The sequence below is a fragment of the Boleophthalmus pectinirostris genome, unplaced genomic scaffold, assembly GCF_026225935.1.
Source record: "Boleophthalmus pectinirostris isolate CB_2022bp ecotype Guang Dong unplaced genomic scaffold, ASM2622593v1 HiC_scaffold_9, whole genome shotgun sequence".
NCBI classification, from domain to species: domain Eukaryota; kingdom Metazoa; phylum Chordata; class Actinopteri; order Gobiiformes; family Gobiidae; genus Boleophthalmus; species Boleophthalmus pectinirostris.
Window position 1 is genome coordinate 24,646,688 of NW_026571541.1, and position 16,404 is coordinate 24,663,091.

The 16,404-nt window shown below is 38.6% G+C and overlaps 1 protein-coding gene across 3 annotated transcripts in view; it reads right to left on the minus strand.

Moving 5' to 3' along the window:
* stim1a (stromal interaction molecule 1a) overlaps positions 1-16,404 on the minus strand; it is a 41,976-nt gene that overhangs the window by 21,850 nt on the left and 3,722 nt on the right. For all 3 annotated transcript variants that reach the window (XM_055147682.1, XM_055147680.1, XM_055147681.1), the window contains exons 2-7: positions 14,356-14,491; positions 8,912-9,042; positions 7,893-8,007; positions 6,831-6,942; positions 5,200-5,315; positions 3,123-3,300 (exon numbers count right to left, since the gene is read on the minus strand). In XM_055147682.1, coding sequence (XP_055003657.1) covers positions 3,123-3,300; positions 5,200-5,315; positions 6,831-6,942; positions 7,893-8,007; positions 8,912-9,042; positions 14,356-14,479 — 776 coding nt within the window. In that variant the 5' untranslated portion in view covers positions 14,480-14,491. The remainder of the gene's footprint in view (positions 1-3,122; positions 3,301-5,199; positions 5,316-6,830; positions 6,943-7,892; positions 8,008-8,911; positions 9,043-14,355; positions 14,492-16,404) is intronic.

The following is a 16,404-nucleotide window of genomic DNA, read 5'->3' on the forward strand; positions in this document are numbered from 1 at the left end:
CCTGGAATGGTCTACTATACTGGCATTAAAGCAGCTTCATGGAGAAAAGCAGGTGATGCAACCGGGCCAAGTAATTGGTCAGGTCTGTGGCGAAGATAAGCATTTTTCATAAATATATGTAAGGTCCAGGTATATTTGTGATAAGGAAACAACATTATAACAAATCAGAAAATGGCATAATATGGGCCCTTTAAGTTCAAAATTACAAAAGAACTGTGTGCAGTATCCACAATCATCATTATTCTGTTGAAATAATTACTTTTTCTGATCTGCTCAGTTTTTTGTGGTTTTGTCCATTTCAATTATTATAATAAAAAAGTTTAATATCATGTTGTAGAACCCTCTAGCCAAAGCACAGAGAAGCAGGTGGCGTACCCTTGTCTTGTACAATAACATAGTGCACCTTTAGTATTGCACACATGATAGCAACACATCCGGTAAGTGTTAAGTCAGGAAGTCTAAAGTCTCCTGGACACATTGACCTTGTTTCGGTGGTCCAGCCAGCCTGTCTGCACGCCACGTCAAACAGCAAATGTGGGTGAATTAGTGCCGGAGCCAGTGTACCGGGTGCTCATGCCTACAACGCCATCTCCCACTATGGGGCACAGAAGAAAACCCTCCGCCCTCTGTGCCACTCGACACCGCTCCAGGATCTGCTTAAAGGTATGGAAAGAGTGCAGCTGGCAGCAGGGATCAGAGAGACACAACGGACAACCGAACTTAGCTACTGTAATAGGCGGACAGGAGCACAGTCGCCTTGGTAGGAAATGTGTGGGAACAACAAGTAGAGACATGCTGTATAATGAGTTTATCTGGGTTGGGTAGTATGGGGTTTAACCGTGGGTAGGAAATTCGTTATTCTAAAAGTGCATTGTGTAATTTGTCTGGTGAAGGGTGTGTCAAATGATTTTCTCCATGGAATTGTTATTACTTTATAATGTTTCACAGTATGGTATTAAACCTTTCTATCTTCATGGAAACCAAACCAGACCAAGTTACAGGTCAGATCTGTGGAGAGGCAACCCAATTCCCAGTCAGAATGCTTGTTTTTGTAGGTATTTGAGCTATAAAACACTTGTGCTTGAATAAATGTAAGGTAGGGCTGTTTAATGTCATACTGTGGAACATTCCAAACAGAGAAATGACATCTCCATAGAAACAAGCATGTGCAGACCCTCCACCCGAAAAGTGCACCTTTAATTTAGCTTTCATTTCATTTTTTGAGGGCTATAGTTGGCTTGAGAAGTTCTTGATCATCTACAGACATTTCCTGATGATTCTCAAAACTATTATGTAACTATGTATTTGACCCAATTTCTGACCCAGATCTGACCTGTAATTTGGTCTGATTTGGTCTCCTTGAAAACAGAAAGGTTAAATACTGTGAAAACATTCTAGACAAAGCAATAACATCTCCATGGAGAGAAAGTATTTGATGCGCCCTCCACCAGAAAAGTTACACAACGCACCTTTCAAATACCCATGATTTCAATTAAGAACCAAATCATGATTGGGATTTTTACTACAATTCCAGACCACAAATTTCCAGGTATGACATCACGACATTCTCCAGTCACTAATAAAACTCAGGTACATTTGTTGATTCTTACCTAACAGAACTGGAGAGGTAATTCATTTGCTCTGACCATGGCAGACATACATTATCGGAAGAGAAGAGAGTTAATGGGGTGAAAAATGTCCCTTACTTTTGTGCTTTTGGCAAACTTGGGTTGCTACTCTGACAACCGACTGATCCACAATTCCTCAGCAACTATGTAAGCCAACACCTTTTTTAATGTTTCCAATATGTTTGTAGACAATTTTACAAACGTTTTCAATATTTTTTTTAACAGACCTATGTGAGAGGTAAAGTGTGGCCGATCCTTTAAAGGAGAGGAGACTGCACATTCCAGGCATTCTGCAGTATTTCTCTTCTGCTTGAGTTGGTTTAACTGATTATCTGTCTTATTTTAGACTCAAAGACCAAATCAGCTGAGGTCTTCTGGGCTACTGTTTTCATACACTATACTTAAGGACAAGTTTCATAACGTCACTAAAAATATTGTACAGCACATGGATGGTCCTATTTAGCACAAAGCAAACTCAAAGACACTGGCATTTTGAAATGTCCTTTTTAGCATTTAAAAGACTGCTTTGCACCTGAATGCATTTCTTTTAAGTAAAAATTCCAGTAGACAATGGCCCATAGACCTAAGCACAATGTTCCTTTGTTTAGACCTTTCTCAATTTCCCTGCAGGTCAGTCTGAATGGAGTTTGAAGGAAATCCATTCCCATTTGTGAGATGCTGCATTTCAGGTTCTGTATACATTTCTTTATGCAAGCAGAAAAAAATTTGAATACTTTGGATTACATGATATTGTCATGCTTTTTAAAACTACATGAATGTAGCAACCGCATCCTGCAAATGTTGTTCTTGTTCTCTTCAAATTGGCTGTTGAGCTCAAGTCTCCATGAATACGAAACTGTTTGCTGTAAAGTAGCAAAGACTAGGAAATCTGAACATAATAACTTTTGTCTACTTAAAGACAATAAAAAGTCCAGTCTTTCCTTAACCATATTAGAAATATTATTGATAGAGAAATGCTTTATATATGAGATCACTGGTGTTAGTCCTGGTGTTAGTCCTGGTGTTAGTCCTGGTGTTAGTCCTGGTGTTAGTCCTGGTGTTAGTCCTGGTGTTAGTCCTGGTGTTAGTCCTGGTGTTAGTCCTGGTGTTAGTCCTGGTGTTAGTCCTGGTGTTAGTCCTGGTGTTAGTCCCGGTTTTAGTTCCGGTTTTAGTTCCGGTTTTAGTTCCGGTTTTAGTTCCGGTTTTAGTTCCGGTTTAGTCCTGGTTTAGTCCTGGTTTAGACCTGGTTTAAGTTCTGGTTTAGTCCTGGTTTTAGTCTTGTTGTTAGTTCTGGTTTAGAGGTGCACAGGAGGAAGCGCGGTTTACGCAGCGTATGCGAGAAAACGTACGCGGCGCACGGGAGGACAGCGGTGTCCGCGCAGTAACTACGGAAGGAAACGTGGTCCGCGCGTTCTGAGGTTAATATCAATATTTTTGCAATATATTGGGCAGCTCTATTGCAGGTGTAATTTGTGCTTGTGTAGAAGAACTTACTTCTGCTGCAGGTCATGCAAACTCTTCTCAGCCCTCTGCAGACCCTCCAGGTCCTTCATCATCTTCTTCATATGGTCTTTGGAGTAGCGGTTCTGGATGTAGGCAAACCAGCAGCCCCCCATTCCAATCACTATGGACACTACCAGCATGAAGTCCTTCAAGTGGTTATGTCGGTTCACTGGAATCAGACAATAAATCATTGATTCAAAATATTATGAACAAAATAACAAAAATAAACAAATAAGGAAAAAATAAGAATAAAAACTACAAAACTTAAGGCTAGCAATAGTGGAGGGAGTGAAGTGTAAATTAACCTAACAGCTGCAGGCATCAAGTTTGGTTATTTACAGTTTAGAACGCATTTTGACCGACAAGGTAATCAAAATTTTAGTTTATGCACTTTAAAACATAGAGAGACACTTCCTGGAGAAGGAGGGGACTGGGGCTCTACAAGAATCCATGTACAAGTCCACAAAGGAAGTGCATTACTGATTTATTAAAACAAGAAAACATAACATTTAAGGCTGCACTGTAAGAATGTATATGTAATGTGTAATAAAAATGGCCACTTTATTTATGGTGTGTGTGCGCTATGGGCTGAGGTTCAAAAGTCTGAGGTACAACAGTGTAAAAGAAGGGGGAACCAGTCTATGACACAGTTATGACATGAGCGGACATGAAGCCGAGTGTGTGTGTGGGGCTGAATGGCGCATCTTTTATTTTCACATGAACTACTGTGCAGCACTGTATGTTTATAAAATGTGCTGTACAAATAAAGTGGATATGAAACTGGGGGGAAAGTCCTACCTTCTATAAATATGATACTATAAATATAGCATTGTTTGGCTTTCTAACTAAAAAAAAAAATAATAATAAAGCCTAATAGTAGAGAATAGTAGAACCTACACTTACATATAACCAGACACAGGAGAAAAACTATTCTTTGTAAAGCAAAGGCCACATGTTTAACGTAACATCATGTGACCAGAGTGTCCAAGAAGACTGTATAACTCTAACACATAGACATAAACAATCCACTATATCAGGTCTGAGGAGGATAAATAAATCCTAATCCTAAACAGGAAAGACATTTGTCATCTGTAGTCTTGTTCATCTCAGTACATGGCAATAGTATGCAATGGGCCTGTTTTATGTAAAAGGGAAGCATAAAAAATTATAGAATTACATAATAATTACTTACTCGAGGGGGTAAGAGAAAAGAAAAAAAAAAAAAAGCGATTGAATGATCATGACACTTCCAATTCTCAAATCGATTCAAAATGCATCCAAAATGATTTCTAAAATATTTTTCGTAAAAAGCCAAAACCTTTCTTTCGTGAGACTTTTTGTTGCTGCTCTGTGCAAAACAATATCACCTATCGCCTATCACCATGCAGAAAAGAAGGTATTGGACCCACCACTCCCAAGCTTGCATAGCTCTCCTTTAATTACATTATAGACAAATCAGTGGGAGTTGTCCTTAGTGAGTGTCTTTGAGAGGCTGTCACATGCAGGCACTCTGAGCTGATGACCTCACAGGGAGGCGCCTTTCACCAAACACACTCACAAAGAAACATGCCACACACAGGCCACTGTCAATGTGCGTTTCAAAGAGGGGAACAATAATTACTTTTTGATTTGGGGTTTAAGGGTAAACCGCTTTATAAGAGAGTAGAAATTATATCTTCATAAAGCAAGATGTGTAGGTTGTATCTATGCTTATTCATTTAAGCTGGTAATTCATCTTAGTAAAATGAGCAGATGAGATGGGAGACATTTCCCACAAGACTACACAAGACATCGGGTTCACAAGAATGAGATTTTTGACATATGAATAAACTGTGCAGATCTGTTCACCATTTTGGCCTAACGTTTTAAAATGTATTTCATTTTATATTTTTGCTGTCAATGTAGATGAACATCTCAAAACTTGATTCACAAGGGCCTAACCCTTATTTTTGTCCAAGCCAAACGTAAACACATGGACAAAAAAATCTCACAAGATTGTGATACGAGATCTTCCCAACCCTCATACAGAAACAAAAGACAATGAGAAGAGTACTCAGAGGAGACATACTTAGGGGAGCTCCAAACAGCACTGTGTCCAAAGCTTTGAGCTGGAGCTTTTGCACGTGGCTCCTGTCCAGGATCTTCAGAATGGACAGTGTCAGGGTGGTGTTCTTCACAGCAAGCCTATGGGACAAAGTTAAACAGGAGATATTTAACTTCTATGGGATATTATTAAGCCAAAATATTTGAATCACCATTTTACTTTTTATCGTTTTCAAAATGCTAGATTTGCTCAAAAACATTATTATTTTATTTATTTTTTGTATCATGCTTTTGTAAGGAAAACTGAGGTATATGACCATGGATTACATTGACTTGTGGGTGGAGCCTCGTACAGGCTTGTACTGCTAACTGTAAGGAGGGTTCAAATAGTACGTGGTGGGAAAGATCACTAGATTACTCATTACTCATGGATGACATATAAACCACTTCAGGCATGTTTTTTGATAAGGAAACAATGTTATAACATGAATGAAATTAGCTCTAAAAAGTTGATTTTGCATAATACCCTCTTTATGCATGCCCCATCCAATTAAAAAAGGAGCACTAAAGAGACCAGACATAAGCCAGAGGAATCTAACTCAAGGTGTGGTACTGACCAGCATATAAAAGTAAGCAGCACAAAATATAAACACAAACATAACAGTTTACATAGTACTTGGAAATTTCACAGAAAACATCAAATGCTCTTGACAACAGTAAACAGTTGCGTTCATTTTAAACTACCTTCCAGTTTTCAGTGGACAAGTCTTATAGGACACAAAGACCACTCAAAGCTGCAACATATAACATAACATTTTGTGCGATGACCACCAGCCAAAGAAGTAGGGATAGGACGTTTCAATCTGAATGGAGACAGAATGGTCTGTTTCATGCACTGGTTCTCATGCCTCAAAGCTTTGTAATTTGGTAGACAAAATCTTAGAATATTTCTTTATCACAATCCATGCTCCAGACCATGTGGATCGTCCCATCCTCACTAATAAACAACGTTTGGGGCAAGCTTCACTCCCACGTGCATCACCTGGTGCCGTTCAGGACTATACCTTCCTTGGGCCACTTTAGACATAACCTGCCCACTGCAGACTAGGAACACTGCACAAGAACTGCAGTTTGAAAGGCTCACACCCTTCTCTTCTTCTCATCATTGTCATTTGCTGACACACACAAACACGTCATTACGTTATGTTTAATTGCTGGGTTTCAGACATTACGATATAATATTGGTCAATAATTTTAATACAGATTATACATAAATTGTTTCCTATTTTTTTTCCTGTATAAATATAAATAGACTTATAAGAGCAGTTTGGGTCAGATCTCACATAGATACTGCTGCCATGCCCCCTTTGTACTCGGTCAACTGATCGACAGGACATGTCTTTAGTCGACTGCAGCGCTAGTCCCCAATAGCAGTCGGCAAGTCCTTTTACCTTTTTGGATATTTCAGAAAAATGTACAGTGTAATATTCAGGGAAAACTGTATCTTTCCCCCCAATCTGGCAGTATGAAGTCATCATATTATAGAATCGAATAATCTCCAATAGGAGAAATGTATTGTCATAAAGTGTTTAGAAAGTAAACATACAGACTGTCATAGTAACTTTAAAAGATCAGTGACATAATCACATTCCTTACCGTGGCATAGCACTTCCACTAAAGTTCATTTTACGGATGGCCTCCACGTACTGAGGTAGCTCTACATAGGAGATGAGCCACTCCACCACCTCATCCACAGTCCAGTTATACACTGCCAGGGAAATGTGTACACAAAACAAAGATTAGCTGTGCTTAGTGGACACTCAAAACAACAATTACACACTGTAGTAACAATGAGCCGTTGCTGGAAGAATATATCCATTATAATGTTACTTTTCAAAGGTCAGAGGGCTACATTACAACAAGCCAGTGAATGTACTCCACCCAAGTAACCGGAAAAGCAAAAGCCAGTTCAGCATTCAGAGCATACACAACATGTAGTGTTTTGGTTAAAGACACAATGTTACAGTATTACTAACATTCTCATCTCATTCATAATTGTATAGTCTGCCTCTTTTAGACAGTATAAAGATACTTTGTAAACTAGGCTTTAAATAGATTGTTTGGCATTTCACCCACCCCTAATCTGCAACCTGTGTGTGAAGCTGGAAGATATTGTACCTTAACCTTTCTCCTCTGCAGCTCAAGCAAGATTTATTTTGGTGTGCCTTGCCTTGTACTTGAAGTAAAATAATTAGTATAGCTAGTAATAAACTTAGTAAAGTAATAAAATAATATTAAAACTAGATTACAACTATGCAACCCTAACATTTTTTATAATGATGTAATTCCACATTTCAAAGTGCACCTCTGATGAGAGTGAATCTAAATTCTGTCCAATAGGCCAGTATTTTTATGCTGAAACAGTGCTGCTGTATGACTGCAATGCAGGCTGTGTCACTATAACTGAGGATGGAGGGGTAGGGCTGCACTGGAGAGGGCCAAGGATGTGGAGAACTGTATGCCTGATAACACACCTATAGTTCAGTTTATCTAGTATCTGTTAAGTGTTTGGTGAGTGCTAACGAAGTGAAGACAAGTGGCAAAGAGGCTCCACAGCCACACTCTGGGTCTGACACCTTTTATCATACGGTCAAAGAGGAACTGAGTGGAATAATTGCATAGTGCAGATATAAAGGGAAGCAGTGAGAGCAGTGGTACCTTCGGAGCCCTTCCATGCATTCCACAGGTCCTCCACACTGATGAACTGATCGTCCCCATGAAAGCTGTTGTGCTTGGCTTTGGGGTCATGGTAGTTTAGGTCTTCTCGGAGGAACTTGAAGAAGAAAAGAAAAGAGTGTCTTCAAGCAAATAAAATTAATTTAAATTAAACAACAGAACTGTTATATGAGAGGAAGTTGCGTGCTTCGGTGGGACAATCAAAGTTTAGCACAGGCGCTCATCAGGATCACAGTGGAAAAAAATCACTTTACACACATTAAAAAGAAGAAATCCGAGGCACTCCAAATGCTATGTTTCTTCTGTGTCCGTAATATGAGTCACCTCACATACTTGAAGATTTTTATTTATGAATTATTTTACGTCCGCTTTTGGGAGTTTTTTTTATTTTTTTTATTACAGACGATATTGAAATTTTGAATTTCATATATTTAAAGCAACAATTTCTATACATTTTTCACTATATTTCCCACCACTATTTGTTATTAATATTGTGTGTAGTAGCAGTGTTTTTATTTTTTCCTATTTTGCCCTGCCCCCCTAAAAGGGGCAGTATGCAACTTCTCTGGTGGACAGTCTGATACTCTACTTGTCTCCATTAAAATGTTTTTACTTCCCCAGGAATGTTCCACAGTATGGCAATAAACTTGTTTATCTTCATCAAATAAAGTTTCAGGTCAGGTGAACGCCCTGACAGTATGAACAGTATGTTTTTCAAAGTATTTTGAGCTATAAAAACCCGTTTATATGAATAAATGCACAAAGGACAATTTAATGCTTTAATGTGGAACATTTCAGGCAAAGCATTAACATCTCCTTGGAGACAAGCCTGTTGCGAACCCCCAGTTGGAAAGTCCCATGGTGCAATTTTAATTTTTAGAACTAAAAAGGGAGCAAAACTGGCTACTTGACATCACTTGAGCAGATGGATTATTCCAGTGACTGCTCTGTGAGTGACAAAGTTGACACCAGCTCTGCTCCTCTACAGGACCATGACTCACTCCATCTGTCTCCAACACGTCCACATTCCCATTGGCATCGTCGTCCATCTGCTTGTGGATACTCCGAATGGCCTCAAAACTCACAAGGGCATTCTCGTCGCCGCATAGTGGCTCATCGATGCGACAGAAATCTGATCAGAACAACAAACAAGACAATTAGGGATTCAAAAAATGATGGAGGAGAACTGTGTTGAGTAAAAACTTATTAAAAAGATGCTATTTGTCACTCAGCAGGAGATTTGGTGAATTATTACGTTATGTTCAGCATTCAAATCCGCAAGTTTTTAATAAAGTGGAATGTTGTTTCAAAGTGCACTGTGTAACTTTTCTGGTGTAGTGTTCGCCACATATTACGTTCCACAGTAAGGCTTTTCTATGTCTAAGGAGACAAGCAGTTGACATCACCAGGCCAAGTTACAGGTCAGATCTGTGGAAACGTGAGCCCACTCACAGTAAGAATGCATGTTTTCCAAGGTATTTTGGAACAATAAAAATATGTGTAATTGATAAAAAAAAAAAAAATAAGTAGATAATTTAATGCTAAACTGGAACATTTCAGGTGAAGCAAAAACATGGATGAAGACATGTAGGTAATGGACCCTCTACCGGAAAAGTTACACAGTGCACCAACTCATAAATCCTGATCATAAACAAGAGGTCATAGTCATCGACCGCTCCTTGCTGTCAGGTTTGATGCAGTATTGTAAGAAAAGTCAAATGAAAAGGGCACATTTTCCTCTGGGACAATAATCTAGAAATCACTCCATGGTAATTGCATCTAGAAGTATCTGACAGGACACATTTTCATCTCTTTAGTAAATAACAGGATATTACGGGAAGCCTCCTAGCATAATTTCTCAAGTCATTTTCAGGTCAATTGACTTTTCTGTCTTATTCTACTCTACAGACCCTTCTGCATTAAGTGTCATTGGCTCCTTCCTCTGAAAGAAAAACAATACACTGCCTAAGTCATCTTCTTGAGTAGTAGTATTAGCAAGGGCTTATGATAAATGTGAATTGGCTTACAAATTACAACTTCTGGGTTCAATGCACAAGGTTTCCTGAGGGACTAGGCTACTTTATATCATGGATAAGAATGGACTGCCACTTCCTGAAGATTAAGACATTGTGTGGAGAAGATTATGTAACATAGCACCACACCATACTGTAGACATGCACTACAAGTAACTGGAGCCATGTGGAGGGTCACGTGATGCAGAGTTTAAAAAGAGCAAAGAACTGTGCAAACTAACTTCAGAGACCGTCAACAATGATTAGACAGACAAACCCCAAGGCGTCTCTGGAGAATCTAAAAGATATTCATATTTGTACAATGGCCACCACTGAGGCTTTTCTAACTTTTGTACTTAATACTTCCTAGAAACCCATGCAACCACAACAATACTCTGCACTATTACTTATCTGATGGAGTTCTGTATGCTTATTGAACTTGTGATGGTGATGAGCTTTTAATTACCTGTTGCTGGAGCAGGTTTTTTTAGCTTAATAAAACAGTCTTCAGTGAGATGTTAGAGTAAGCCAATGCTCTGTGTGATGAAATTTCTATCAAAGCCAAGTTTTAAATTGTTTAGACTTTTCTTAAATGGAATTCAATTGTTTTAACCCCATTTCAATAATATTTAAGCTATTAAAATATTTAATAATCCAAAATGTGTGTTTAGAGTCTGTTCCAGTTATTTTAGAAATATAAACATCTGTATATGGAGTGGACCATTTCAGCAATAACATCTCTATGGAGACAAGGCGTGACCCCACCAGAAAAAAGTGACATAGTGTACAGTAAATGTTTGTAGTGCCTATGAGTATGAGTAACACTGGGATCGATTCACGATTCTGTCATCCAAATGTGAACTGGCCTGAAGCCATAACCAAGGCCATTCCACAGATCAAGTTTTAGTATTTGCTTTGAGAGAAACTATTGCAACATTCAGTGAAGAAGGAACACAGTTCATCAAAAAGAGTATGAGAGTTCAGAGCTGCTTCTTGTTTAAGCCTTTTAAAGTAAAAACCTAACCACCAATTTTATTGAAGCATGTGTCTCCAGTCTTCTGCTGTGTAATGCTCATGCATGCACTCTCAATGTTTGCACAGAACTGTTGTAGAACCAGAGAACAGAGAACAACTAACATTTCTGAATTTAGTCATGATTTTTTCAGTCCTGTGAGCACGTTGGTGATAGCCTTTTGATAGAGAAAAGGACAACGTTTTAGTTCAAGCTAGGGTTGTTAAAAGCATTTACAAATCAGATACTAAAACTAGTATCAAAACTAGATACTCATTTGAGTAAAAACGAAATCACGCAGCCATGAACGTTTCCTGAATGGCTTTAGGATGATCTTGAGCTGTATCAAAACAAGTATAACACCACATACACTAATATACGCCCATAGATCAGAACAAGTACAAGAACACATAGACTAGGGGAGATTACACAGACGGCCACATGGTAAGATAACACAAAGTACTATTATTTAATGCTGATAATCAAATTCTGCTGTCTAAAGAAAGAGTGTTTTTAATTGTCATTGCCGTATCAGAATCAGTACTGCGTATAAAGAGTATTTCCTAGTATTGACATTTTTGTATCATGACAACACTTCAAGCTCAGTCTTTTTTTTTAATAGCAACAGTCTTCTTACAGCAGAGTTACATGTTAGGGCAGGCCTTTAGATTAGATGTGAATGAACTTTATTTGAGACATAGAAATCGCCCTGTATCTGTGTACTGGTTCTTCTTGTTACACATGCTGAAACTACCCCACTCAATGCTCTAACAGAAGTGAAGGGGTGGGAGATCGGTTAATTTTTGAACCAAATACTTGCACAGTGCACAGGGAAACCTACCAAGCCACATACCAAAAAGGCAGCAGCGTTGCCTCTCACACAAAGGAACAGTTAGCTTTCAAAATGTCTTCCCACTCATTTGGCTTGCAAACCTCCACAAATAGCAGATAGCATATTTACACATCATTTAGCCAAGTTTTAAACGGGTTGAGCAACTCATTCTCTGTACGCAAGCCTGTGTCTACATAGGCTACTTCACAACACTGTTTTTCTATCTAGTGGCAAATCCCTTTCTGCAGTGTCATCTCAAACCACTGCAAAGCTTTGACCCCTGCATTCTGTGGCGTTTTTTTAATGACTCTGCAAACTGAATATTAGGCAGGCCATAGACTATGTTAAAGGGCCCATATTAGGCTATTTTCTAATCAATGTTATCATGTTTATCGATCAAAAACATAAGTTGTATTTTGTTTCATTCATACTTGTTTAAAACGCAAACACTGCATATCTGGACAAGATAAGATAAAATAAAAAATATTTACTTCTGTATATTTAAGACAATACTAGACATATAAAGTATAATTATTTTCACCAGTTTTTTTTTTTTGTTCTGATTAATTTTAGACCATGGGGACAAAAATTAGACTAAGGAGGACCACCATAGTCTCTTCTATTTTTTTCAGAAACACTGCATATTATAACACGGTTTAACCACACAAGAGTCAATTTTGTGAAATAGAGGACTTTTAAACTAAGTGCACAGTTCCATAAGAAGTTGTTAACTAAGATTTAACTAGAACTCAATCACCAACACTGGCCAGAAATAGTGCAAACATACATTGCTATCTTTAGATCTCTTAATTTGCATACTAGTTCTGAAATGTAGTATGTAAGTAGTATTTTCTTTTTTCATTAGTGTGTGGGTATCATAGTTTATTCAGAATTTCCCCCTCTGGTCTAAAAATAACCTGAACAATAAATAGGCATTAAAAAAAAAGAAAAAAGTTTCCATTTGTCATACATGTGTGGCTCCACTGCACAATGGGACTGCATTACGACTATATTTCACTCAAACAAGACATTAAAATTATAAATTATATGTAAGTTTTAACAGAACATTCAACGGAAATCAAAGGGAACCACTGTGGGAGAGAGAGGGGCTACGAAGCCAGGGGTAAGGTCCGTCATGTTATTATTAACATAGTCATTTATGGAGTCCATTAATGACACTGCTCACTTTTGGGCTTTTTTCATATTGTAGGAATGACACACACAAGTACTTGAGCTATGCTGTAATAAAAGGATTCAAAGTTCACATTTTAAATAAAGATTGCCTGATGTGATTTTTTTTTTTCTTTTTTCATGGCTAATGCTGATTGAACGAGGGAGAAACTGACGACCAACAAGCTCTGCAATTAAAATGTACAACAAACTCACACACAGCTGTGTTTTTTAACCATAAATCTATAAGAGCGCTGTGTGTTATGCTTCAGGCTGTTATCTCTTCTCACTAAAATGTTCAAACAAAGCTTTAAGTGAATTCTTTAGGCAGCGGGGCGAAACTAAATATTGGCTGGTGCTGGAGATTTTGGGCCCATAGCCGACACATTAAAAAGCACAAATATCGGCCAACCAATACCTCTAATTTTAAACACATCCACAAGAATTAATGTGATTATCGTGTGTGTGATTAATTCATTAATTAATAGAAAAAGGAACCGACAAACTAATAAAAGAAACAGAAACAGACCTAAACTACAGGGCTAGAAACTTTCAAATCAGAATAAAAAATGTATATATTTTGTTGCTTGTGGAGGAAATTATGGTACTTCAGCCTTTGCCATTAGCTAACTGCATTAAGTTGTGATTAAACTTGCAACCCTGTTGCCGATGTTATGGTAATAAGTATGACTGATGGCAGCTTTACTTATCACAGATAGTGACAATAATTTTGCATTCTTTCTGTCAAAAGTCTGTCAATATATTTGCAAGGCCTTGCACTACAGCAACAATAATTTGCATAAATTGCACAGTGGTGAAATGAAAATGTGAACAGGCCTTGAATGTGCTTGTTAAGGGGAAAACTGTCAACTGGTCACTGTGCACTATCTTAAAAAGAGAAGTAGTAAAAGTAACATCCTCTTTTTAGTAAAACTGCCCTTTGTCCATGTATACCAGTGTTTCATAATAATTTTTGTTCAAGCACAAGATTTGTCTCACAATCTCAGTATCCCTTAACTTGAGTACCAGGCAAATGTTTACTAGTAGTATATTGTCATTTTTTTCTTGTTTAAATGATACTGACGTCTAGAATCCTCACAAATTACTCTTAAATATGCATACTTCTTTTAAAATCTGTAGTAAGTTCTTGCGGATCCCTAGGGGTTTCCGGACCTCTGGTTGGGAAACACTGATATACGCCACCAACTTCCAACTTTCAAAATATAGCTTTGGCTGCACTAGTGTACAGGCTTAGTGGAGAATTCCTGTTTGACTATTCTGAGCTGGGCTACATTTAGTACCTGCACAATTACAAAGATATGGCATGCAAAGTAACACTCTCACTGTCAGTCAGAGCAGCACAGCCCACAAAGGCCCACAGTAAAAGCACATGTATGAACTGTGTCAGTGCTTACTCACCCGGCACACTATCGGCCGCTGGACTGTCCGCTGTGGGGGCAGGGGGCGGAGCTTTGTCGCTCCAGCTCTCGCAGACCAGACACAAGCAGAGTATCCACAAGGTCACTAATCTGTTCAACTCCATGACTGGTGTACGCTGGGGAGGACAGGCAAATGGGATGGTTAGTTCTTTCAACCAACTAGAAATGTATCCATATTCACAGTGAATAATGATTAAAGAAGCTTCATTCTCAGGTCAAGCTAATCTATACTATACTGTTTATACTTTAAAAGGTGCAGTGCGTAACTTTTCTGGTGGCGAGTCTGTCACCTGCTTGTTTCTATGGATATGTCATAGAGCCCGACCGATATATCGGCTGGCCGATATTATCGGCCAATATGGGCACCTGGAGACATATCGGCTATCGGCCGATATGCTTGCTGATATGGGCCGATATTTCACGTGGGCATGTTATATCTCGTTATAAAGCTTAGACTCTCTACATTATGTTCATTTAATCCAATTTACAGACAGATAAATGTCCTAATATGTGGCTCCGCATCAGTATTTATCTACGGTGTAATTTGTCTGTGTCTGTGTCCGTACTGTCCCTGAACACACCACCAGAGTGACGTCACTTCACTCGCGTGTGTTTGTTTACACCCGCAGCCGTGCGCAACACTGAGATTATATTCTTTTTCGAACAATCGGTTTGAGTCTGGATTAAAAGGACATTTATTAGTGCAGACTTGTGATGTGAAGAGGAGCCTGTGTGAGCGGTGAGTGTTGGAAATACATCGACTTTGAAGCTAGTTTAGGTTTTGTTAGCAATTAGCTGCTGTAGCTCCCGCACATAAACAGACTGTTTTCTATTGGCCTATTGTAAAGTGACTATATTGTCCGTATATTTGTTACTGGACCAGCTTTGAAGCTTTGAAGTTTAGCTTTGAGTTCCGGAGTTGCCATGGTAACAAGGCTTTATGGAACTTTACATGTATGATGTCATCGGCGCCGTGAACCTGATGGAACTGGGAGGTTTTCAGGTTCTAGAATGTGATGATGTCATACTCCCAGACGGGGCAAGAGCCACGTTTCCCTGTTGACTGAGGCCGAGTGTTGTTAAGAAGCCACTGATATGAGACAAACCTCGATACAGTGCGCTTTCGATTCGATACGGTTCAGTAAAAAATAAAGGCTAAATCATGGAAAATCTTTGTTAAACCACTTCTTGTGCAAAGTTCATATGAAACACAAACATTTTAATCCTCAAAACAGCGAAAATGTCAAACGGGTTTCCTTCCACTAAACAAACAACGAAACTGTAGCTGTAACAAAATCATTTAGTAAAATAAACCAAAAATACTCTTGGTGATATATCGATAGAGCAGCCCACAATATCGATACTGTGTCATCACATTAAACGATACGATATATCGATATTTCAATATTTTTGCACACCCCTCTACTCTTTATCAAACGAAGACCACAGTTCTTTAGTTTAAGGTCATGGTTTAAGGTCAAGGGTATATTTCTTCTGTTATTTCTGGCCATTTTTGTTTTATAATTGAGTTGTTTTGTAAGTGTTGCTGTACTTACTGTTACGCAGATAAAAAGTGCGACCTACTCTGTGAAATCTACTCTGTAAAGTCTCCTCTGTGAAGTCTACTGTTTGAAATCTTTGTACGATTTGCTCTGTGTCAAGCTCAGCTAAATGTGCCTTTTCCGTTAAGCGATATGTGATTTTCGATTTGTGATTTGCGATTTGCCTACTCTGATAATCTCCCCGAGGCCAAACAAAGCTTTGAGTTAAAGCCCACAAAGCTTTGAAGTTTAGCTTTGAGTTCCGGAGTTGCCATGGTAACAAGGCTTTATGGAACTTTACATGTATGATGTCATCGGCGCCGTGAACCTGATGGAACTGGGAGGTTTTCAGGTTCTAGAATGTGATGATGTCATACTCCCAGACGGGGCAAGAGCCACGTTTCCCTGTTGACTGAGGCCGAGTGTTGTTAAGAAGTCACTGATATGAGACAAACCTCGATACAGTGCGCTTTCGATTCGATACGGTT